Consider the following 25,011-nt stretch of genomic DNA (forward strand, 5'->3'; position numbering starts at 1 on the left):
GAAGGAGAGAAGCAATTAGGTTGAATTTATAAGACCGAATGACCTGTGTCAAATGCAAAGCTTGGTTCTGCATTTTATTATATGCCAGCAGCCTGAGCCCCATCGGTACAGCTTTATATGCAGCAGCTCAGAGTGCAAAAACAGATATCTGGCAGAGATTGGCCTTCCTGGGGTGCCTCCCAGCCACCCTTCTCTCTGTATTTATGCATGTTCTCCACACACCCCGCATGGCTCTAATGCAAGCTAGGAGCAGGAGCCCCCCTCTTCCCATTTACACCTCCAAATTTAGACAAATGGAGTTGGCTGCCAGACTCTCCCATGGATGATGCCCTTGGTGCAAAACAAACACAAGATAAAACAAAGCTAAAGTGATACAGAATAATGTGTGAAGGTAGCGTAACTACACAATCTAAGGTACACTATAGATCTGTAGAATGAGCAGCAAAGGAAGAGTGGGGGCATAGAGAGGACTGTATACAAAGATAATTACAATTAGATGGGGATTGAAAATGGATACATTTTTTTTAAACTACACTTTCTTCCAAGGGTTAATGGAAGTGTATTAGTAAGGCTTTCTTGTGCTGCAGAGTGATTGCATAAAGAAAGAGAAGTATAGTTTGAACATTTGATCCTGTCGTATAATTGAGGTACATCTTGATGATGTTGCTGTCTTATTGATGTAAACTTTAAATTGTTGTTGACCTGTCCACGTATGCTTTACATGTGTTGGTCTGATTTCAGGTGAGCTGAATTTCACAGTGAGTGCTGAGGCCCTGCAGGAGGGAGGCATGTGTGGGAACGAGATCCCCGTGGCTCTAGACCAGGGGCGAAAGGACACAGTCATTAAACCTCTCCTGGTGGAGGTAGGTGCTTAGGTGTCCATCAGAATCTGACCATGCTCTATGCAAGAGATTACTCATTTAAAGGGCCGTCTGAACTTCTCTTCAGCTAAAAGTTGCCTTTTTGCTATTTTTTGGTGCTTTTATTTGCTATTATTTTATAATGATGTTATTCTTTAACTTCTGTAACAGAATCGTTGGTAACATTAAAGCGGTTAATGTGTATCTCATAGACTTGCATGGAGGTGCTAGTGTCATATTAGCCCTTCGGTGATGCCAGAAGCCTGGATCAGGGAAAATCTACATAGCCTGGATCAAGAGAGGGAAACAACCTTTACAACGCAGTCATTACAACGCACTGCCTTTGCAAAGCAGTCATTACAACGCAACATCCTTTACATTGCATTGCATTACAACGCAGCCATTACAACGCATGTCACTACAACGCATGTCATTACAATGCATGTCACTACAACACATGCCATTACAACGCATTATAAGGTAAGTTATGGGAAATAGTAATTTTTAACCCTACACTATCCAACACTTACCCTACTGCTGCACTCACTGGAGTGGGAATAGTAATGTTTACCCCTACACTATCCAACACTTACCCTACTGTTGCACTCACTGGAGTGGGAATAGTACTTTTTACCCCTACACTATCCAACACTTACCCTACTGTTGCCCTAAAAGTAATATGCGTTGTAATGGTATGTGTTGTAATGGAATGCGTTGAAGTGACATGCGTTGTAAATGCAGTTTCTAAAAATGTGTTGTGATGGCATACGTTGTAAAATCATGCGTTGTAATGGATGTTGCGATGTAAAAACTGCATTGTAAAGGCATGAGTTGTAAATGTTTGCGTTGTAACATCATACATTCATTAAGAGAGCAGGAATCTAGAAAGAGAGGCAAGCAAATAAAGTCACTCCCCTTCCTAGTTTACTCTGTGCTTCAGTTCCCTCACAGAGATACACAGACTAATGAAAATGTATGTTCTTTCAGATATGCATTATTGTTGAATGAGATAATCGCCTTACTTCATGAAATGAGCTATCCAGTCATCATTTAATCGTCGGCAAAATTGTTTTGCTGTCTACTGATGTATGTTATTTATGTCCATCGTGGTGCTCCACTGATAAAATAGTGATTTGTTCACTTTTTTACATCATGTTGTCCCAGTGACCACCATATTTTGGCTCTGTTTACGTAGACTTGTTACCATCCTCGGGGACTTGCACCCTGTTGTTATTGGCACCAACCTGTTCAGGAGAGGGTAGCCTAGATAGGAATACATATACACTGTTCACTCTTCTGTGTGCAGAACAATGAGAAACGTCTCAAGTCAAGTCACAGCTTGAATTATAAACCTTGTCCCCTACTTCTTCTGTGTATCCAATACGTTGTATATGTACGCTGCATTGCTCCCAATAAGGCACTACACTCAGGGGTCTGGGTGCCTTCATTGCAAAAGGAAATGTGTCTGGTACAGAGGGGGCTCATAAGCTATGTAATCGGCCTCAACATAAATCACCTAACTCACCTTACATTAAGTGTGTTTGTTGGGCTGCCGCGGGCACATCTTCTTTTAGCACATCACAAGAGCCATGACTTCACTTAAAATTGGTACATGGAATGTATGGGGCATGCACTCCCCATCACGTAGGTATCAGATATATTTGTATCTTAAACGACATCACATACAAATAGCTCTCCTTCAGGAGACACATCTGGCCGCACCGGAAATTCAACGCCTGCGCCGCCGCTGGCGTGGCCAATTGTTTGCAACGGGGTATTCGGCTTTTGCTCGAGGCACGCTTCTGTGGGTGCGGCCAGGGGTCCCATTTACAATCACGGATTCATTGATAGACACGGAGGGTAGGTACGTTGTAGTTAAAGGCACATTGGATGGCCGGCAGGTTGTCATTGCATCATTATATGCCCCCAACACAGAACAGGCTGCCTTTTTTGACACTATTTCGTGAGTTTTAGCACCATGGCATGATATCCCTATGTTCTTGGGGGGAGATTACACAATTGCGTCAACCTGAGTGAGTATAATTCTGATTCCTTTAGCCTTCCTTGTGGGGTCCCTCAGGGATCCTCACTAAGCCCCACCATGTTTAATATCTACATGATCCCGCTGGCCGCTCTCATATAATCCCATGGCTTTCATCTGACGTCCTATGCAGATGACACTCAAATAGTGTTATCCTTCAAGGACGGGTTGAAAAGAGAAACGGAATTGCGTGTCCATGCTTGCATGACGGGAGATCGCCGGATGGATGGCACTCAATTGCCTGAAACTTAATTCGTCCAAAACATAGATTATTGTCTTTGGAAATAATCCCAATGTCTGGACCCCTGTCTATTGGCCGGTGGAACTAGGCAGTTGTCCTACTCCCTCGCTGAAAGCAAAAAATCTAGGCGTAACTGTCGATTGTAAATTGACCTTTAGCGATCATATAAGCACCGTGGTCTCCACCTGCTTTATGTGGCTACGAATTTTAAGGAAAATTAAACCTTACCTTTCGGAGGGGATCTTTAGGACGGTGGTCACGGTGCTTATCATGTCAAGACTGGATTACTGTAACGGCATTCTTATGAATGCCCGGCAATCCCTGGTCAACAGGCTGCAGATGGCGCAAAATGCGGCGGCAAGGCTGTTACTAGATATTCCTAAATTTGCTTCGGAAAAAAAATGAGATAACCAGGCTGCAATGGCTGCCGGTGAAGCAAAGAGTCTGCTTTAAGGCCCTTTGTACGGTCTTCAAGGCCCTAAATGGGACAGGCCCTCAGTACCTGCAGGACAAGTTTACATGGTACTCTCCCACCAGGACCCTTCGGTCCTCCAGCGCCAAAAAGATTTTCACGCCGCGAGTTAAGAAGGCCAGTTGGGGTGGTAGGAGTTTTAGGACTGGGGCTTCTGTGGCGTGGAATAACTTGCCTTTTTCCTTGAGGAACGCTTCTACTCTTCCTCTGTTTAGAAAGGGTCTGAAGACCTGGTTTTTCACCCAATGATTATTCACCTCCCTCCGATCAGCCATCAATACAGGGCCAGGACACCTCAGGGTAACCGTTGCGCTCTATAAATTCTATTAACATAACATAACGCATCACTGACCCGCTCCTTTCCGCCCCTTCCAGTCACATGCACACACAATGCCATGAAGGCAGTAACCGGCTGGGCAACACATTGGCCACTGAAGGACATCTGGAGACATCGCAATCCCCACGACAGAGTATACTCCTACTACTCAGGTGCTCACGATTTGCATGTGCGGTTAGACCACTACATGCTTTCGGAGGAGCTGCTCCTGCATGTCTCTGCAGTCTATTATCTAGGCAGGACACATTCAGACCACAATCCGCATGTGCTGGAGGTGTTGTGGGAACACCCCCGACCGCCAATTCCTACCTGGCGGTTGCAACCGGAGGCACTATTGGATGCACCCTTTCGAAACCTGCTAGCCACTAATATCACCCAATATTTTGAGGAAAATGTCAGCACCACCACGATGCCACAGGTAGAATTGGATGCGTTTAAAGTAGTGTTTAGAGGAGACTGCCTCTGTGCACAGGCGGGTATGCGGAGACAGTTGAAGGCGGAACTCACACAACTTGAAAATAAATTGCTCCGGAGAGAAGGTGAGGCATTAGGGGGCAACGCCATGTCGTTGGAGCGAGATAGAGGGGAACACTCCAGATTGCTCGACCGGCTCCACGATTTGAACTATGCAGCACACTCGGCATGCACTCACCACATGGGGGACAAACCTGGCAAATTGCTATCATGGCTGATACGGCAAGATGCAGTCACAGCGCCCGTGACGTCCATAAGGAATACACGAGGTGTTACAGTACATACACAGCGTGACATCCATGACGCTTTTGTGGAACACTATTCCACAATGTACAAGTCTTCTTTACTGGCTACAGACGCAGACATGGGGGAATTTTTTTCCGCCCTAACGCTGCCACAACTAACATTGCATCAACAAGAGGACCTAGATGCTCCTCTGCTACCAGAGGAAATAAGGGATAGTATTTTCTCCCTTTCGAACGGCAAATCTCCGGGTCCGGACGGATTACTGGTTGAATTTTATAAAGCTTACTCGGACATATTAACACCAGAATTATTGCAGGTGTATGCAGCGGCGCTAGATGACTCAACACTCACACCCACGCAAACCGAGGCAATGCTGATCTCCCTCTTAAAACCTGGCAGAGACCCTGAACTCCTGGGCTCCTACCGCCCACGGGCTCTATTAAACACAGACTACAAAATACTTGCCTCCATCCTAGCCAAACAATTAGCCCCGTTTGTACCAACTCTGGTGCATGCGGATCAAAATGGGTTTGTCCCAACCAGGAGTACCTCTCTAAACATACGCAGGCTATTTAGAATCCAGAAGTATGCAACGAGGGACTGGCCACGATCTGGCTGTCTAGTGCTGGATCTTGAAAAAGCCTTTGACTCATTGGAGTGGCCCTATCCTGCAGCGGTCCTGCGTAAGTACGAGCTGGGAGACGGGTATTTGCAACTGGTGTGACTACTGTATCAGCGCCCCACAGTACGGGCTTGCACGGGCAAGCTCATTTCTGACACAATCAGAGTCCGGCGGGGAACTGGGCATGGGTGCCCATTGTCCCCGTTACTCTTTTCTCTTGCCATGGAGCCATTGGCAGCTCTCCTCCGAGAGAGTGGCGAGGACTGGGGCGTCCCTCTGAGTGATGGGCTTCATACAGTGTCCCTATATGCAGACGATCTGTTGCTGTACATAAGGGACCTGCACGCAGTTCCACCGGCCATATCCACGCTATTCCGTAGATTTGAGGTAGTGTTGGGCCTCAAGGTCAACTGGGCTAAATCGGGCGCCTACTCTTTCCACGAAGATGTGGCTGAGACTGATATAATTATCAACGGGACTGCGCTTAACTGTTATCCGACCACATTCAGATACTTAGGCATCTACATCTATAGGTCCCCCGCGGACATATTGGAGGGTAACCTTGTACGTGCCATTTCCTCAGTTAATGCAAAAACAACAATTGATGGACAGAATGCAGAACAATGTCATACATTCACCCCAGTACAGAGATCTGGGCCTAAATCCATCGTTTTTTTGCTCACCATGCCATTTCAGTTTGAACCCAGCCATATGCAAATCAGTCTTGACCCTGTGCCCCATGGGAACAGGCCAGCCCGAACTGCCAAGCCAGGTCCTCCCTGGACTGGAAACAAGCATCCTAGGACCGGTTTCGGGCTTTCAGCCCTCGTCAGCCAGGATAGCATGATTCCAGTGGCATGGAGAGCAAGGGACTCACGTCTGAGCATACCCTTCCCACTCGGGGTGACAAATGCAAAAACAACAATTGATGGACAGAATGCAGAACAATGTCATACATTCACCCCAGTACAGAGATCTGGGCCTAAATCCATCGTTTTTTTGCTCACCATGCCATTTCAGTTTGAACCCAGCCATATGCAAATCAGTCTTGACCCTGTGCCCCATGGGAACAGGCCAGCCCGAACTGCCAAGCCAGGTCCTCCCTGGACTGGAAACAAGCATCCTAGGACCGGTTTCGGGCTTTCAGCCCTCGGCAGTTCGGGCTGGACTGTTCCCATGAGGCACAGGGTCAAGACTGATTTGCATATGGCCATGTCTGAACTGGGGTGGCGTAGTGGGCAAAAGAACGATGGATTTAACCCAGATCTCTTGACTGGGGGAGAATGTCTGCATTGTCAGCATTCCGTCCATCATTTGTTTGTTGTAACGCTTTTAGCCCTAAGTGGGATGGGTATTCCCAGACGTGGGACCCGTGCTCACTACGCCACTGGAGTCAAGCTATCCTGGCTGATGACGGCTGATAGCCAGAAACCGGTCCTAGGATGCTTGATTCCGGTCCAGGGAAGACATGGCTTGGCAGTTCGGGCTGGACTGTTCCCATGAGGCACAGGGTCAAGACTGATTTGCATATGGCCATGTCTGAACTGGGGTGGCGTAGTGGGCAAAAGAACGATGGATTTAACCCAGATCTCTTGACTGGGGGAGAATGTCTGCATTGTCAGCATTCCGTCCATCATTTGTTTGTTGTAACGCTTTTAGCCCTAAGTGGGATGGGTATTCCCAGACGTGGGACCCGTGCTCACTACGCCACTGGAGTCAAGCTATCCTGGCTGATGACGGCTGATAGCCAGAAACCGGTCCTAGGATGCTTGATTCCGGTCCAGGGAAGACATGGCTTGGCAGTTCGGGCTGGACTGTTCCCATGAGGCACAGGGTCAAGACTGATTTGCATATGGCCATGTCTGAACTGGGGTGGCGTAGTGGGCAAAAGAACGATGGATTTAACCCAGATCTCTTGACTGGGGGAGAATGTCTGCATTGTCAGCATTCCGTCCATCATTTGTTTGTTGTAACGCTTTTAGCCCTAAGTGGGATGGGTATTCCCAGACGTGGGACCCGTGCTCACTACGCCACTGGAGTCAAGCTATCCTGGCTGATGACGGCTGATAGCCAGAAACCGGTCCTAGGATGCTTGATTCCGGTCCAGGGAAGACATGGCTTGGCAGTTCGGGCTGGACTGTTCCCATGAGGCACAGGGTCAAGACTGATTTGCATATGGCCATGTCTGAACTGGGGTGGCGTAGTGGGCAAAAGAACGATGGATTTAACCCAGATCTCTTGACTGGGGGAGAATGTCTGCATTGTCAGCATTCCGTCCATCATTTGTTTGTTGTAACGCTTTTAGCCCTAAGTGGGATGGGTATTCCCAGACGTGGGACCCGTGCTCACTACGCCACTGGAGTCAAGCTATCCTGGCTGATGACGGCTGATAGCCAGAAACCGGTCCTAGGATGCTTGATTCCGGTCCAGGGAAGACATGGCTTGGCAGTTCGGGCTGGACTGTTCCCATGAGGCACAGGGTCAAGACTGATTTGCATATGGCCATGTCTGAACTGGGGTGGCGTAGTGGGCAAAAGAACGATGGATTTAACCCAGATCTCTTGACTGGGGGAGAATGTCTGCATTGTCAGCATTCCGTCCATCATTTGTTTGTTGTAACGCTTTTAGCCCTAAGTGGGATGGGTATTCCCAGACGTGGGACCCGTGCTCACTACGCCACTGGAGTCAAGCTATCCTGGCTGATGACGGCTGATAGCCAGAAACCGGTCCTAGGATGCTTGATTCCGGTCCAGGGAAGACATGGCTTGGCAGTTCGGGCTGGACTGTTCCCATGAGGCACAGGGTCAAGACTGATTTGCATATGGCCATGTCTGAACTGGGGTGGCGTAGTGGGCAAAAGAACGATGGATTTAACCCAGATCTCTTGACTGGGGGAGAATGTCTGCATTGTCAGCATTCCGTCCATCATTTGTTTGTTGTAACGCTTTTAGCCCTAAGTGGGATGGGTATTCCCAGACGTGGGACCCGTGCTCACTACGCCACTGGAGTCAAGCTATCCTGGCTGATGACGGCTGATAGCCAGAAACCGGTCCTAGGATGCTTGATTCCGGTCCAGGGAAGACATGGCTTGGCAGTTCGGGCTGGACTGTTCCCATGAGGCACAGGGTCAAGACTGATTTGCATATGGCCATGTCTGAACTGGGGTGGCGTAGTGGGCAAAAGAACGATGGATTTAACCCAGATCTCTTGACTGGGGGAGAATGTCTGCATTGTCAGCATTCCGTCCATCATTTGTTTGTTGTAACGCTTTTAGCCCTAAGTGGGATGGGTATTCCCAGACGTGGGACCCGTGCTCACTACGCCACTGGAGTCAAGCTATCCTGGCTGATGACGGCTGATAGCCAGAAACCGGTCCTAGGATGCTTGATTCCGGTCCAGGGAAGACATGGCTTGGCAGTTCGGGCTGGACTGTTCCCATGAGGCACAGGGTCAAGACTGATTTGCATATGGCCATGTCTGAACTGGGGTGGCGTAGTGGGCAAAAGAACGATGGATTTAACCCAGATCTCTTGACTGGGGGAGAATGTCTGCATTGTCAGCATTCCGTCCATCATTTGTTTGTTGTAACGCTTTTAGCCCTAAGTGGGATGGGTATTCCCAGACGTGGGACCCGTGCTCACTACGCCACTGGAGTCAAGCTATCCTGGCTGATGACGGCTGATAGCCAGAAACCGGTCCTAGGATGCTTGATTCCGGTCCAGGGAAGACATGGCTTGGCAGTTCGGGCTGGACTGTTCCCATGAGGCACAGGGTCAAGACTGATTTGCATATGGCCATGTCTGAACTGGGGTGGCGTAGTGGGCAAAAGAACGATGGATTTAACCCAGATCTCTTGACTGGGGGAGAATGTCTGCATTGTCAGCATTCCGTCCATCATTTGTTTGTTGTAACGCTTTTAGCCCTAAGTGGGATGGGTATTCCCAGACGTGGGACCCGTGCTCACTACGCCACTGGAGTCAAGCTATCCTGGCTGATGACGGCTGATAGCCAGAAACCGGTCCTAGGATGCTTGATTCCGGTCCAGGGAAGACATGGCTTGGCAGTTCGGGCTGGACTGTTCCCATGAGGCACAGGGTCAAGACTGATTTGCATATGGCCATGTCTGAACTGGGGTGGCGTAGTGGGCAAAAGAACGATGGATTTAACCCAGATCTCTTGACTGTGGGAGAATGTCTGCATTGTCAGCATTCCGTCCATCATTTGTTTGTTGTAACGCTTTTAGCCCTAAGTGGGATGGGTATTCCCAGACGTGGGACCCGTGCTCACTACGCCACTGGAGTCAAGCTATCCTGGCTGATGACGGCTGATAGCCAGAAACCGGTCCTAGGATGCTTGATTCCGGTCCAGGGAAGACATGGCTTGGCAGTTCGGGCTGGACTGTTCCCATGAGGCACAGGGTCAAGACTGATTTGCATATGGCCATGTCTGAACTGGGGTGGCGTAGTGGGCAAAAGAACGATGGATTTAACCCAGATCTCTTGACTGGGGGAGAATGTCTGCATTGTCAGCATTCCGTCCATCATTTGTTTGTTGTAACGCTTTTAGCCCTAAGTGGGATGGGTATTCCCAGACGTGGGACCCGTGCTCACTACGCCACTGGAGTCAAGCTATCCTGGCTGATGACGGCTGATAGCCAGAAACCGGTCCTAGGATGCTTGATTCCGGTCCAGGGAAGACATGGCTTGGCAGTTCGGGCTGGACTGTTCCCATGAGGCACAGGGTCAAGACTGATTTGCATATGGCCATGTCTGAACTGGGGTGGCGTAGTGGGCAAAAGAACGATGGATTTAACCCAGATCTCTTGACTGGGGGAGAATGTCTGCATTGTCAGCATTCCGTCCATCATTTGTTTGTTGTAACGCTTTTAGCCCTAAGTGGGATGGGTATTCCCAGACGTGGGACCCGTGCTCACTACGCCACTGGAGTCAAGCTATCCTGGCTGATGACGGCTGATAGCCAGAAACCGGTCCTAGGATGCTTGATTCCGGTCCAGGGAAGACATGGCTTGGCAGTTCGGGCTGGACTGTTCCCATGAGGCACAGGGTCAAGACTGATTTGCATATGGCCATGTCTGAACTGGGGTGGCGTAGTGGGCAAAAGAACGATGGATTTAACCCAGATCTCTTGACTGGGGGAGAATGTCTGCATTGTCAGCATTCCGTCCATCATTTGTTTGTTGTAACGCTTTTAGCCCTAAGTGGGATGGGTATTCCCAGACGTGGGACCCGTGCTCACTACGCCACTGGAGTCAAGCTATCCTGGCTGATGACGGCTGATAGCCAGAAACCGGTCCTAGGATGCTTGATTCCGGTCCAGGGAAGACATGGCTTGGCAGTTCGGGCTGGACTGTTCCCATGAGGCACAGGGTCAAGACTGATTTGCATATGGCCATGTCTGAACTGGGGTGGCGTAGTGGGCAAAAGAACGATGGATTTAACCCAGATCTCTTGACTGGGGGAGAATGTCTGCATTGTCAGCATTCCGTCCATCATTTGTTTGTTGTAACGCTTTTAGCCCTAAGTGGGATGGGTATTCCCAGACGTGGGACCCGTGCTCACTACGCCACTGGAGTCAAGCTATCCTGGCTGATGACGGCTGATAGCCAGAAACCGGTCCTAGGATGCTTGATTCCGGTCCAGGGAAGACATGGCTTGGCAGTTCGGGCTGGACTGTTCCCATGAGGCACAGGGTCAAGACTGATTTGCATATGGCCATGTCTGAACTGGGGTGGCGTAGTGGGCAAAAGAACGATGGATTTAACCCAGATCTCTTGACTGGGGGAGAATGTCTGCATTGTCAGCATTCCGTCCATCATTTGTTTGTTGTAACGCTTTTAGCCCTAAGTGGGATGGGTATTCCCAGACGTGGGACCCGTGCTCACTACGCCACTGGAGTCAAGCTATCCTGGCTGATGACGGCTGATAGCCAGAAACCGGTCCTAGGATGCTTGATTCCGGTCCAGGGAAGACATGGCTTGGCAGTTCGGGCTGGACTGTTCCCATGAGGCACAGGGTCAAGACTGATTTGCATATGGCCATGTCTGAACTGGGGTGGCGTAGTGGGCAAAAGAACGATGGATTTAACCCAGATCTCTTGACTGGGGGAGAATGTCTGCATTGTCAGCATTCCGTCCATCATTTGTTTGTTGTAACGCTTTTAGCCCTAAGTGGGATGGGTATTCCCAGACGTGGGACCCGTGCTCACTACGCCACTGGAGTCAAGCTATCCTGGCTGATGACGGCTGATAGCCAGAAACCGGTCCTAGGATGCTTGATTCCGGTCCAGGGAAGACATGGCTTGGCAGTTCGGGCTGGACTGTTCCCATGAGGCACAGGGTCAAGACTGATTTGCATATGGCCATGTCTGAACTGGGGTGGCGTAGTGGGCAAAAGAACGATGGATTTAACCCAGATCTCTTGACTGGGGGAGAATGTCTGCATTGTCAGCATTCCGTCCATCATTTGTTTGTTGTAACGATTTCCTCAGTTAAGGCGCAGATGCAGTTCTGGAAGACCTTACCTCTCAATGTGATGAGTCGCATCACTTTAACCAAAATGATAGTACTGCAGCGGCTACTGTATTAATTCGCTAACCTTCCAGTGTATGTCCCGGTACGATTATTTCGAGAATTGGAAGGGCTAATCCGAGGCCTAATCTGGAATGCGGGGAGGCCCAGGATAGCATTGAAAAAATTATATGCGCCGCCTGAACATGTAGGTTTGGCAGTTCCTAATTTGGAACTTTATTACCTAGCTGCACAGCTACAATGGGTTACAACGTGGTTGAGTGGCAAGAGTCTGGCAGACACAGCCACCGAGTCATCATCATGGACGAACGCACAGATCTATAGTCTGTTTCACCCGCTATCGAAACTCCCCCACCCTACGCAGATACATATTGACCTAGACCATAGATGTTACCGGAGAAGCCTGCAACTTACAAAAGATACGGACCCCTATGCACCAATACTGCCACTTATTGGGACGCCCAGAGGCAAAGACTCGTCGACAGACATAGCGCTGACATCTGGACTGAGGTGGGTGCTTTTCTACCTTTTGCGACTCTGGCAGCAGACAGTGGTTTGCCGATGGGTCAGTTCCTTCTTCATGCAGCCATCACACGGACGTTGACGCAAGCATGGGGAGACTTGACGAGTGAGCTGCTAACACATCAGTTTTTGCAGTATTTGCATGTAATGGGAGAAGGGTCGCATGTGATCCAATGGCTAGTACAGGCCCTGCTCATCCACATAACAAAACCACTACAGGGACCCCGCGCATGTTGGGCTGTGGATAGAGGCTGTCCTTGGACTGACAAGGAATGGGAACGCGTCTTAGCCAACACCACACACATACCACGCAACTCACGATTTAAACTTATACAAACGTACATATTACATAGAGCATACCTCTCCCCGGATAAGATAAATACATATTTTAACATCAACACCTCTGATTGCCCACGATGCCGGCTACTAAGCGCTGACTTCCTACACATGTTGTGGTCTTGCCCCCTGCTCCTGCCCTACTGGCACGCAATAACGGAGACACTCACGAACTGCACTAACACCGAGGTACCTAACACATGGGAGGTCTGTATCCTGGGGTTTTATAAACGAACTAAAGCAAATAAAGTAAGCTCTAGATTTCGCGACCTAGGCCTCATAACCGCAAAAAGACTGATCACTAAGAGATGGAAACACAAAGATCCCCCAGAGAGGCTCAACTGGATAAAATCCCTAGAAGTATGGGCACGGGCGGAAAGCACTATCCTCCACAGGGAAGAAACGGCAGGGCTGTGAAAGTATCCCATAGCACAAACCTGGGATGATATCCTCAAAACCCTTATATGTCCAAATGCTACATTGCCTGCACCCTCTGTGCAACAGACATGCTTAGAATGTTGCTCAGTAACTCAGCCACTTAGCAACCCCGGAGGCCCCGGTCACGACCATGGTGTTGGGAGATGAAACCCTGAGCCTTAGTTACACTTCATGGACATGACATTAGTCACAAGCTGCCCCAGCATCCATGTAATCGTACATACATTACAAATAGCGACAGTCACTGCAAACGCACCGGCTTAATCACAACAAAAATTGAATGGCATTTTAAATGACGGCTTCATATTACTTTTGATATTTGATATCTCTCTTTCTTTTGATTTTCATTTGTTTTTATTAGTTGTGGTTCCAATGTTGATTTTTAAAACTGAAAATATCTAGCACCCCGCAATAGTGTACACATATTTGCCCACGAAACACTGTGGTTGGATTTCAAAGATGAGCTGAATATGTGCCAAGTGTCCCTACGTAAGTTGATGCATCTGCAAGTAAATGACTACAGCTGGGGCGATGCGTACATGAATGTTATGTCTTGCTCTGCAATTGGAGATAACAATACGCGTGAGCAAACACTGTTAACGTCACCTTACACGCACACACCAAATCCTGTGTTATAGAAACAGAACTTGCTATGACTGTATGATGGTAATACCTGGCTTTATGTGAACGGCAACATAGCAACATTATCTCTGCCATTAATGTTATTAGTATCACAGCTTGCGTTATATGTATTGGAAACGATAACATGCAATAAAGATATTTAAAAATAAATAAATAAAAAATCACCAAACTCACTCTGGCCCATGTGTACCTATGTCATTTGCAGACAGTTTTGCACCCTTCTTCTGGTGCTCCTCATCATTCCCTCAGGACTCAGTCCCTCCTCCTTGGTGATCCCATTAGTGCCCTTCTGCTTTTCCAGGAGATCTGTACACAATAAGCCTTGAGGTAGTAACAGGATTAGTTATAGCCTTCTACACTTCTCTGCCTTTCATGACTGCTTCCGTCTTCTCATTCTTTCATTCTACATTCCCCCTCCTTTGATTTTGTTTTCACAAAGTGTTTTCATCATTTTATTTTTTATTGGCTTTTACTTCATTATTGTATCTCCCATCCAATCCAACTTGCTTTCTCCCCACAGCCTGAAGGTATTGAGAAGGAAGTCACTAAGAATGCCCTGCTCTGTGCTGCAGGTAAGCTCATGGCTCCTTCAGCCAGCATCACTTAAGCTGACTCTAGAGAACTTGAAGACTGTCTCTGTGTATGCACAGATATCAGAAAGAACATGCCTGATGCTGAGAATGTACAGTCATATAAATGCATGCCTTAATGATTGTTTGTTAACCATTGATGGAGCGCAAAAACCCTGGTAACGGGGAAAGCAAACCCGTACCGGTATCCTCCCTTCGGCAGACCAGACGTCACACTAACTCATTCACACATGCAGTCATTGATGGGGCCCATAACACTAACACTCACACTAACCATTCCACGGTCTGCACACAATAGGAGGGATGAGCGGTTCAAGCGCTCGACATGTGAGGGGAACACCTTATAACCTATAGGGAAAGAAAAGTTATTTTACACCAATATACATCAATACTCCTTCCACCTACAGATCTCAATCCTAAACATCAAGGCACTCCTCCCACATGGTCAATGGACCATTTAGTTGGATTGGTTGATGGTGATTTAGAACCAGCTAAAACACATTCAAGATTTAGATCTTACCTTTCTTAATAGACCACAAACTCATTTCTTGTTAATCAATATCTATTTATCTAAATTTCTTGAAAAATTAGTTTCACATTTGGAAAATTTATATCAAATTTCATATAAATCTGGCTATCTGGAGTCCTCTAAGTCATTGGGTCTGCATACTTAAATCTTTCGTCATTTGTCTAAGCAGATCAAAGTTCAAAGTTCTTTGCTCAGCACGCTACAGTCTCAAAGAATCGGCAAAAGACCAGAGACGTGCAAGCATCTATCAGTGCCCATAGAATTAGGAAAAGTTCGCAGTCATCAGATAATTGGGCAGCATTCGGACCATCTAGGATTCAGGAAAACACAGTCAGTCGCCTAAGTAGCGTCACGAGTAGCGTCGTCGATGAAGTCGATGTAGGGAATGGTCGAGGGCACGAACGGTAACCCTCTCTATTCTACCATGCACTTTTATAATAAAATAAAATCAAGAAGATACATTTTGTAATTTCAGCACTGGTTGCGATCGTCCAATGCTAATGGTTGGGGCCTTAGTACAGTTCAAGGGGTGAGGTCATCAAGTCAGTGAAAGTCAGTTTGTTCTGGTTTTACTGTAAATCAATTGTCTTCAGTCTTGGCCGTCTTCCCACAGTGTCCTTGCATTGGTACATGGAGATCACAGTTCACGACGGGGTCTGGAAGACTTTGTCGCTTCGGCGCACTTCACTCCGCACCTCATGGGACAGTGGCCACTTCGTTGTGTAGCATCAGCGGCCATTTTGGGTTTTAGGCCCAAACGCCAACTTAAGCGAAACAAACACAAAAGAGTAATTAATGCATAGAAATAATAAATCTAATGTTAACCCCTTACTAATCCCTCTATGTGCTTGTATTTATCTAGCGTATAGCGACATTTAAAGCAATTATATTCACCCTTTTGGTCCTCCTCCTGGGTAACATTACAAGACGTTACAAAGCAACATATATCATGCAGTATTTTATTTATTGCATATACTACTGTTAGTATGCGTACAGTTTTAGTCATAAAGGTTATTTAGCCATGCAATATGCAATCCCACGTGTCATTTGGTTTTTAGTATTGTTGGTTTAATATATATGCAAACTCATTTAATAATATTATAATTAATAGATTATTCAATTAGTATTTTCATGCAGAATGGGGGAGGTATACAAAATGTTGTACTACCCGCTCCATCAATCCCCCCTTTGGTGATTTTATCACCACACCATTTAAATTTTGTATCAATTTGTCAAGAAAGTGAAATGAATTCTTTTAATTAGTTTACATCTCTGTTTCCCCAATTTATTCTCTTCTTGCTGTTTTATACATGCTTTCTTTCATTTCCTCTAATTCTATTTCTTCAAATTCCCTCTCTTGTCTCTTATCCTGTCTTCTTTTCAAATTTTCTCTTTTTAACTTTTTCTGTATTTTCTTTCTTTTATGGCATAAACATCCTAGTCTTAATATTAATACTATAAACATCACACATCTTTTATAGAAGAAAGTTTCTTCCCAATCTTTTCCCAAACACTTTCAACCTCCAGTGGTGTAATTTCCTCATGCAATTCAGTTATGTTTTTTATGTAGATTTTCAGATCTTTACTTTCGTCGGGAATGTAAGTACAACAATGTTGAACTTTCAGCATTCCACAGACTCCACCCTCTTTTGCCAATAATATATCCAGGGCAAGTCGATTTTTCATTACCATAGCACGCATGGCAACCATTTCAGTATTCACCAATAAAAATCCTCCAGCGGTGCTTGTTGACAAGCGATCCACTACTGCTGATAGTTTTCTAATTTTGTGTGCATTCAAAGATATTCCTACTACTGGTATCAATGCTCTAAAAATGTCTCCTACAATTTCTGACCAAGATTCTCTCTTTCTACGTGCTAGATGACTACCTAACTTATGTACACCATCTTCTCCGCTTCCCATGTGGAATATCTTTGGGAAAACCAGACCTACATAACATGTGCCATACCAATGGTCTGGCAACCGATAATATGCCTTGTTCCCACAGATAAAATATAACCCAGGAAAAACTGGATCATTTCCTCCTTTAAATCCCTAGCCACCCATGATTCGGTATGTATCATGGCACTCACTGTTACCTACAAAGTAATTATCATATGCAGTTTGATTCCTTCTAATACACAACTTCCCTTTCTGGGGCCAATCTAAAGCCATAGTTGGAATAGCTTCTCCCTTCTAGTGTTTTTCTATTTCAACATCCCAGACTGTCTTTTCCTCCTTTCTCTCAGATGCTTTCTTTTGCATTTTCACTCTCCTTTCTTCAACCATATCCAAAATCGTATTTTCTTCTTTCTTTAAACTACAAGTCAAATTATTCCTAAATATGTATTCTAATGTTAGTTCCTTAGTTTCTAAGAAAAATTCACCCAACACCTTTGCAGGCTTTACTTTATTCAACTTGTTAATTGCAGGTACTTGTGAAAATATGTTATCTACATCTGAAAAACAATATTCTAATTTCCCTATTTGGTCAAACTGACTAGCTATAACACTCCATGTTATTCCATATGTTACTGGTAGGTCACCCCCTTCTTTCCATTAGCAGCATTTTTGTTGTTTTTCAGTTTGGCATTTGATCGTCTTTTACTTTTCTCTCGTAATCTTGATACAGAACTTCCTGAACACCCGTTTCTTCTCCAATATCGGACAAGATAACTCTCAGGATTTCCGATTCTTCGTCTTCCTCAACTACTTCTGGTACAGTCACCTCTGGATTTTCTTGGCTATCCGCATCTTCTTTTATTTCAGGCAGGGCCACATACGACCATTCTGGCGACTTATACTTCTGGTTGGGCTTTCTCGTTGTAACGTCCTGGCTTTCTCGGGGTTGGGACAAACAGACGACGGACTAGAAAAATGGAGGTTTAAGGATGATTTAATAAACAGATAAACAACTACAGACAACAAAGAATACCGGTACTGGAATCACCAGTTAAAGTACGATACCCATTCACAGCTCGTCTAACCGTCCTCCGCATGCACACCGGACCCGGTATGCTCCAACGGAGGGCACAGTGCTAAGCAGTGGCCGACAATGCCACTCGACCGCTGTGAAGGGTAGTTCCAAGGTTGTGGAATCTACGGGGGGCACGTGGGAGTCACCCGGCTGGGCTCTCTACCACCTGGGAACAGCCGCTCTACCAGTATCCCCCAGAGTACTGCCACAACACAAAGACGCTGGGAACACCTCCTAGTGTGCGTCTCTTGTATCCGGGTTTAAGTGATGATACCCAAGGTGGCGCAGAGAATGGATGGGAGCAGCCGCTCTACCTATCCCAGTTCTCCTACGAGTGTCGATGGCTAAGACGCGGAAACACCTCCGGGATAGCGTCTTAGCTCTAAGCGTGGGTTTACCCAAGGAACGAGGGTTGGGAGCTTCGGCTCGCACCAACCTCGTTTTCTCCAAATTGTCAGGCCGTTGGGAGCTTCGGCTCTACCAACGGGACTTGTGCCCAATGACGTTGAATACGGCTCTCAGAACGGGACAGGACACGGACAGGAAGCACACGCCAGCACCTCTCCTCCGCTACTTAGAATGTTCCTTCCGCCGCTCAACTCACCAACGGGTCCGTGTACCTCAACCAGGTACTCTGGCAAAGATCAGAATATCCGACGCCGAGTCCCAGTGATCTCGGCGTTGTATAACCATGACTCTTGAGTTGCATAACATGAAAACTAGGCGTTACCCTTGGTGTTATGTAACCAGAACTCTTGAGTTGCATAACATGAAAACTAGGCGTTCCCCTTGGTGTTATGCAACCAGAACTCTTGAGTTGCATAACATGAAAACTAGGCGTTACCCTTGGTGTTATGTAACCAGAACTCTTGAGTTGCATAAGGCAATTGTTGCCGGAGGGCATTCTGGGAGTTGTAGTCCGCTCTCCTCCAAGCGCACCAGGTTCACGGAAGTGGCATCGTGGGAGGGAATCCATGTGCGGGAGGGGATTCCTGACAGTACATCCCCCTCCCATCAGCGCCCCCCTTCAGGACCAGCATAGGAAGGATATCGATGATGGAACGACGATACCAGACGAGGAGCGTGAACCCCCGCCGCAGGTTCCCATGACTGCTCCTCGGGTCCGTACCCCTTCCAGGCCACCAGATACCATACTTTGCCCCTGCGCCACTTGGAATCCAAGATACCAGCCACCTCATACTCCACCTCCGAATCCACAGTCACTGACACCGGTGTACGAGGCCTCACCGCGTTCGCGGGTTTCAAGAGAGAAACGTGGAACACGGGATGGATCCGCAGGGACTGGGGCAGGCACACTTTCACGTTCACCGGGCTGATGCATCGAAGGATCCTATATGGGCCCATGAAGCGGGGATGGAACACGCTACTTTTCTTGAATCTCATGTGCCGAGTAGAGACCCAGACGTAATCTCCAGGTTTGTAGACCGGTCCAGGCCTTCTCCTCCTATCAGAAAAGGCTTTATACGTGGCCTTAGCCCCCTCCAGGGCAACTCGAGAACTCATCAAGGCCTCCTTGATGCTGGCCACCCTCTTGGCTGTTGTCGGCAATCTGTCTTCCCTGACCGGGTGCAGAAACGGCAAGAACCGGGGATGATGGCCGTAGTTACTATAAAAAGGGGAGGCCTTGGTGGAACAATGTGTGGCATTGTTGTATGCAATTTCCGCGATCCAAAGTAGATCCACCCACTCATCCTTCCCTTGCTCTACAAAACAACGTAGATATTGTTCAGGCGCTCCGTCTGGCCGTCCGTCTGCGGGTGATAACTCGTGGACATGGCAGGCTTTACGTGTAACGCCGAACACCAAGTTTTCCAGAAGTGCGACGTGAACTGAGACCCCCTGTCCGACACGATCACGTTGGGTAGGCCATGTAGTCTCACTACATTCTTCAATAACAACGACGCCAGCTCTCCTGCCGAAGGTACCTGTTTGCAAGAGAGGAAGTGCCCCATCTTCGTGAGATAGTCCACCACCACCAATATGGCCGTCTTTCCTTGATCCTTTGGTAGCCCGACAATGAAGTCTAAGGATATGTTTTCCCAGGGTTTGGTCGGTGTAGGAAGGGGTTGGAGGAGTCCTTGCGATCTTCTGTGGTCCGATTTCATGGATGCGCAAACGGTACATGATGAACACCAATTCCGGATGTCTGTTCTCATGGCAGGCCACCATAACTGCCGTCCTAGGCTCGCTACCGTCTTTTCGACACCCAGATGGCCGGCACAGGGAGACACGTGGCACCAGGTGAAGGCCTGTTTTCGAAGCCTAGGCGTGGGTAACAACATACATCGTCCTTTCACCGGAATCCCGTCCTTCATCTGCCACTCCTTGTGACTGCGAAGCCACCTCCGCCACATGAAGGTATGGGTCCCCTTCTGGACCCCCCTGAGGAACGTCTGTGGTTGAATCACCCCTATCACAACTCCTGGAGGGATGATGGAATGTTCGGCAACCGGCTGCGGATCCCTGGCATTCGATTGCCTCGAAAGCGCGTCCGCTTTCCTGTTCTCCGTACCGGGTCGGTATGTGATGTGGAAATTGAAACCGGAGAAAAAGATCGTCCACCTCATTTGACGGGGAGACAAATGCCGCGCCGCCGTCAGAAACTGGAGGTTTCTGTGGTCCGTATACACTGTAACCACGTGTCTGGCCCCCATTAACAAATGCCTCCACTCAGCAAATGCGTCCTTTATTGCGAGTAGTTCCTTCTCCGCAATATGGTAATTGCGTTCCGCGTCGTTCAATTTACGAGACATGTACGCCACAGGATGGAGCAAACCTGACACCTCATTCCTCTGAGATAGAATGGCACCCAGGGCCACATCAGAGGCGTCCGCTTCTACCACATAGGGAAATTCCGGATTCGAGTGAGCTAGCACCGGGGCGGTGCTGAAGGCCTTCTTGAGGGCCACAAATGCTTTTTGTGCTTCCGGTCCCCACACGAACTCCTGAGACTTCCTTAGTAGTTGCGTGATCGGGGCAACCATGCCAGAAAACCCCTCAATAAAACGCCTATAAAAGTTGGCGAAGCCTATGAAGCTCTGGACTTCCTTTACTCCTCGGGGCACCGGCCACTCCTCCACCGCTCTGATCTTGCGTTCCGCCATCTCCTGTCCGTTGGGGCTCAGCATCACCCCAAGGAATTCCACTGATGTGATGTGGAAGTCACATTTGCTGAGTTTGCAGTATAGCATGTTTTCCCTCAGTTTTTTGAGAACCGCGGATACGTGCTGTACGTGTTCTTCCTCTGAGTTGGAGTAGATGAGTATGTCGTCTATGTAAACGACCACGTAGATATCCAATACCTCCCGGAACACCTCATTGAGGAAGTATTGGAAGGCGGCAGGGGCATTGCATAGTCCAAACGGCATGACGAGGTACTCAAAGAGCCCGAACCTGGTCTTAAAGGCGGTTTTCCATTCGTCGCCGTCCCTCATGCGCACAAGATGGTATGCCCCCTTGAGATCAAGCTTTGTGTATATTTGGGCCTTTTTTACCTGTTCCAGGAGAACGCTTATGAGAGGCAGGGGGTACCGTTTTTTTATGGTTATCGCGTTCAAGGCCCTAAAGTCCACGCAGGCCCTCAATTCGCCATTCGCTTTCGGAATGAAAAAGAGAGGCGATGCGGCAGGGGATTTCGACGGCCTGATGAACCCCAGCCCTAGTAACTTATCCAAATATCCCCGTAGATGTACGTTTTCGGGTTCTGTGAGCGCATACAGTCTGCCACTGGGAACGCTAGCCCCCGGAACCAGGTCGATTTGGCAGTCGAACGGTCTATGTGGAGGGAGCACCTCCGCTCGGATTTCATCGAAGACGTCCCCGAAACTGTGATACACTCTGGGCAGCTTTACGTCCTTTTCTGCTGCCGTGGCGACCGTGTGACCTTCGCCTACCTCACCTTCGTGGGGGTCCTGCCGCATGCCGCACCATTGTTCACAAAACGGGGAAGTCATCTCAATGTGATGCGTAGGCCAATCCACCGTTGGGTTATGTTTTTGCAGCCAGGGTAGACCCAATATGACCCCGTACTGCGGGGCTCTGATTATGCTAAAATCGATACGTTCGTTATGCAGTTTTCCGAACCTCACCGGTATTTCTCCTGTGTGCTGTCCGATAGGTCCGGTCACCAGACTTCTCCCATCCACTGCATACACCTCCTCTGGTATCTGTTTGGGAAGGAGAGTGAGACCCAGTCTCCGTGCTTCATTGTAGTCCATGAACATGCCCGTGGCTCCTGAATCAATCATGGCTACCACAGGTATCCACTGGTCCTGCACTCCTACGTGTAAGGTAATAAACAAATGTCTTCGCCCTTTTTGATTCGGGCTCAACATGGAAGGGATGTGGGTGTGACTCCAAGATGCCCCTTCCCTAGACCCGGAGTCCCTCAGTTTTCCGCCGGTGTTTCCACCACTGCTGTCACCGTTTTGTTCGCTCGGTATCGTGAGGTTTTTGGCTTGGCTGGACACTCGCGTACATAGTGCCCCTTTTTCCTGCAGTAAAGGCAAAGGCCTTGCTTGCGGCGTGATTCTTTTTCAGTGGCTGTAAGGCTCGCCCTTATAGCTCCTATGTCCATGGGTTCCGTCCTGGTGGAGGAGTTGGTCTCAGGGCCACCCATCGAAACAAACGATGGCAGCGCTTTCCCTTTCCTCTTGTGATCGCCCTTTCTTTCGTTCAATCTATGGTCCAGCAGTAGCACCAGGTTGATCAAGCCTTCACATGTCTTGGGTTGGGGGTCGATTAGTGCTACCACATCTTTGAGCTCTTCGCTCAAGCCCTGGTGAAACAGCGCGGTTTGTTTGGCTATGGGCCACTTGGTTTCGGCCACTAACCTTCGAAAAGCATTAAGGTACTGCACCAGATCATTGTTGCTTTGCCTCAGCTCCAACATCTCTCGATCGGCAGTATACGAGTCCGCCCTTCGATCAAACACCTTCAAGAATTCCTCGCGGAAGGCTCCCCAATCACATAGGATAGGGTCGTCCCTGCTCACCAGTGGGACTGCCCATTGCGCCGCATTCCCAGCAAGATACGAGATCAGAAAGGCCACTCTGGCTTGGATGGTAGGAAAGGCCTTTGGTTTGCAGGACAGATGCAGTGCTACTTGAGTGAGGAATACCTGCACTGTGTTGGGGTCTCCGCTGTACCTCTCTGGTGTCGCCCAAGGAATGGCTTCGGGCATCTCTACCACAACCGCAGGAGCCGTGGCCGTGTGAGAGGCACCCGCCTGTAGCGGATCGTTCATTTCTAGCCTTAACGTCTGCTGTTTCCTGTCTGGAACCGGTGAGCTCGATTTGCATCGTGGCTAAGACGGCCAACACATCCTCAATCGTGGCCATGTCGTTCGCCCAACCAGGAGATAGTTATGGAAGAGGTCGGATATTATGTAACGTCCTGGCTTTCTCGGGGTTGGGACAAACAGACGACGGACCAGAGAAATGGAGGTTTAAGGATGATTTAATAAACAGATAAACAACTACAGACAACAAAGAATACCGGTACTGGAATCACCAGTTAAAGTACGATACCCATTCACAGCTCGTCTAACCGTCCTCCGCATGCACACCGGACCCGGTATGCTCCAACGGAGGGCACAGTGCTAAGCAGTGGCCGACAATGCCACTCGACCGCTGTGAAGGGTAGTTCCAAGGTTGTGGAATCTACGGGGGGGCACGTGGGAGTCACCCGGCCGGGCTCTCTACCACCTGGGAACAGCCGCTCTACCAGTATCCCCCAGAGTACTGCCACAACACAAAGACGCTGGGAACACCTCCTAGTGTGCGTCTCTTGTATCCGGGTTTAAGTGATGATACCCAAGGTGGCGCAGAGAATGGATGGGAGCAGCCGCTCTACCTATCCCAGTTCTCCTACGAGTGTCGATGGCTAAGACGCGGAAACACCTCCGGGATAGCGTCTTAGCTCTAAGCGTGGGTTTACCCAAGGAACGAGGGTTGGGAGCTTCGGCTCGCACCAACCTCGTTTTCTCCAAATTGTCAGGCCGTTGGGAGCTTCGGCTCTACCAACGGGACTTGTGCCCAATGACGTTGAATACGGCTCTCAGAACGGGACAGGACACGGGCAGGAAGCACACGCCAGCACCTCTCCTCCGCTCCTTAGAATGTTCCTTCCGCCGCTCAACTCACCAACGGGTCCGTGTACCTCAACCAGATACTCTGGCAAAGATCAGAATATCCGACGCCGAGTCCCAGTGATCTTCTCCTTAAGTAGTACTCTCGGCGTTGTATAACCATGACTCTTGAGTTGCATAACATAAAAACTAGGCGTTACCCTTGGTGTTATGTAACCAGAACTCTTGAGTTGCATAACATGAAAACTAGGCGTTCCCCTTGGTGTTATGCAACCAGAACTCTTGAGTTGCATAACATGAAAACTAGGCGTTACCCTTGGTGTTATGTAACCAGAACTCTTGAGTTGCATAAGGCAATTGTTGCCGGAGGGCATTCTGGGAGTTGTAGTCCGCTCTCCTCCAAGCGCACCAGGTTCACGGAAGTGGCATCGTGGGAGGGAATCCATGTGCGGGACGGGATTCCTGACAGTACATCCCCCTCCCATCAGCGCCCCCCTTCAGGACCAGCATAGGAAGGATATCGACGATGGAACGACGATACCAGACGAGGAGCGTCAACCCCCGCCGCAGGTTCCCATGACTGCTCCTCGGGTCCGTACCCCTTCCAGGCCACCAGATACCATAGTTTGCCCCTGCGCCACTTGGAATCCAAGATACCAGCCACCTTGTACTCCACCTCCGAATCCACAGTCACCGACACCGGCGTACGAGGCCTCACCGCGTTCGCGGGTTTCAAGAGAGAAACGTGGAACACGGGATGGATCCGCAGGGACTGGGGCAGGCACACTTTCACGTTCACCGGGCTGATGAATCGAAGGATCCTATATGGGCCCATGAAGCGGGGATGGAACACGCTACTTTTCTTGAATCTCATGTGCCGAGTAGAGACCCAGACGTAATCTCCAGGTTTGTAGACCGGTCCAGGCCTTCTCCTCCTATCAGAAAAGGCTTTATACGTGGCCTTAGCCCCCTCCAGGGCAACTCGAGAACTCATCAAGGCCTCCTTGATGCGGGCCACCCTCTTGGCT

At 48.6% G+C, this 25,011-nt stretch overlaps 1 protein-coding gene across 1 annotated transcript in view; it reads left to right on the top strand.

The window, feature by feature from the left end:
- LOC146861876 (alpha-2-macroglobulin-like) overlaps positions 1 to 25,011 on the top strand; it is a 1,085,963-nt gene that overhangs the window by 686,843 nt on the left and 374,109 nt on the right. Inside the window, exons 22-23 of the mRNA XM_085641046.1 lie at positions 742 to 863; positions 14,299 to 14,350. Of these exons, the coding sequence (XP_085497172.1) occupies positions 742 to 863; positions 14,299 to 14,350 (174 nt within the window). The remainder of the gene's footprint in view (positions 1 to 741; positions 864 to 14,298; positions 14,351 to 25,011) is intronic.

The sequence above is a fragment of the Triturus cristatus genome, chromosome 2_2 (assembly GCF_964204655.1).
Source record: "Triturus cristatus chromosome 2_2, aTriCri1.1, whole genome shotgun sequence".
Lineage (NCBI taxonomy): Eukaryota > Metazoa > Chordata > Amphibia > Caudata > Salamandridae > Triturus > Triturus cristatus.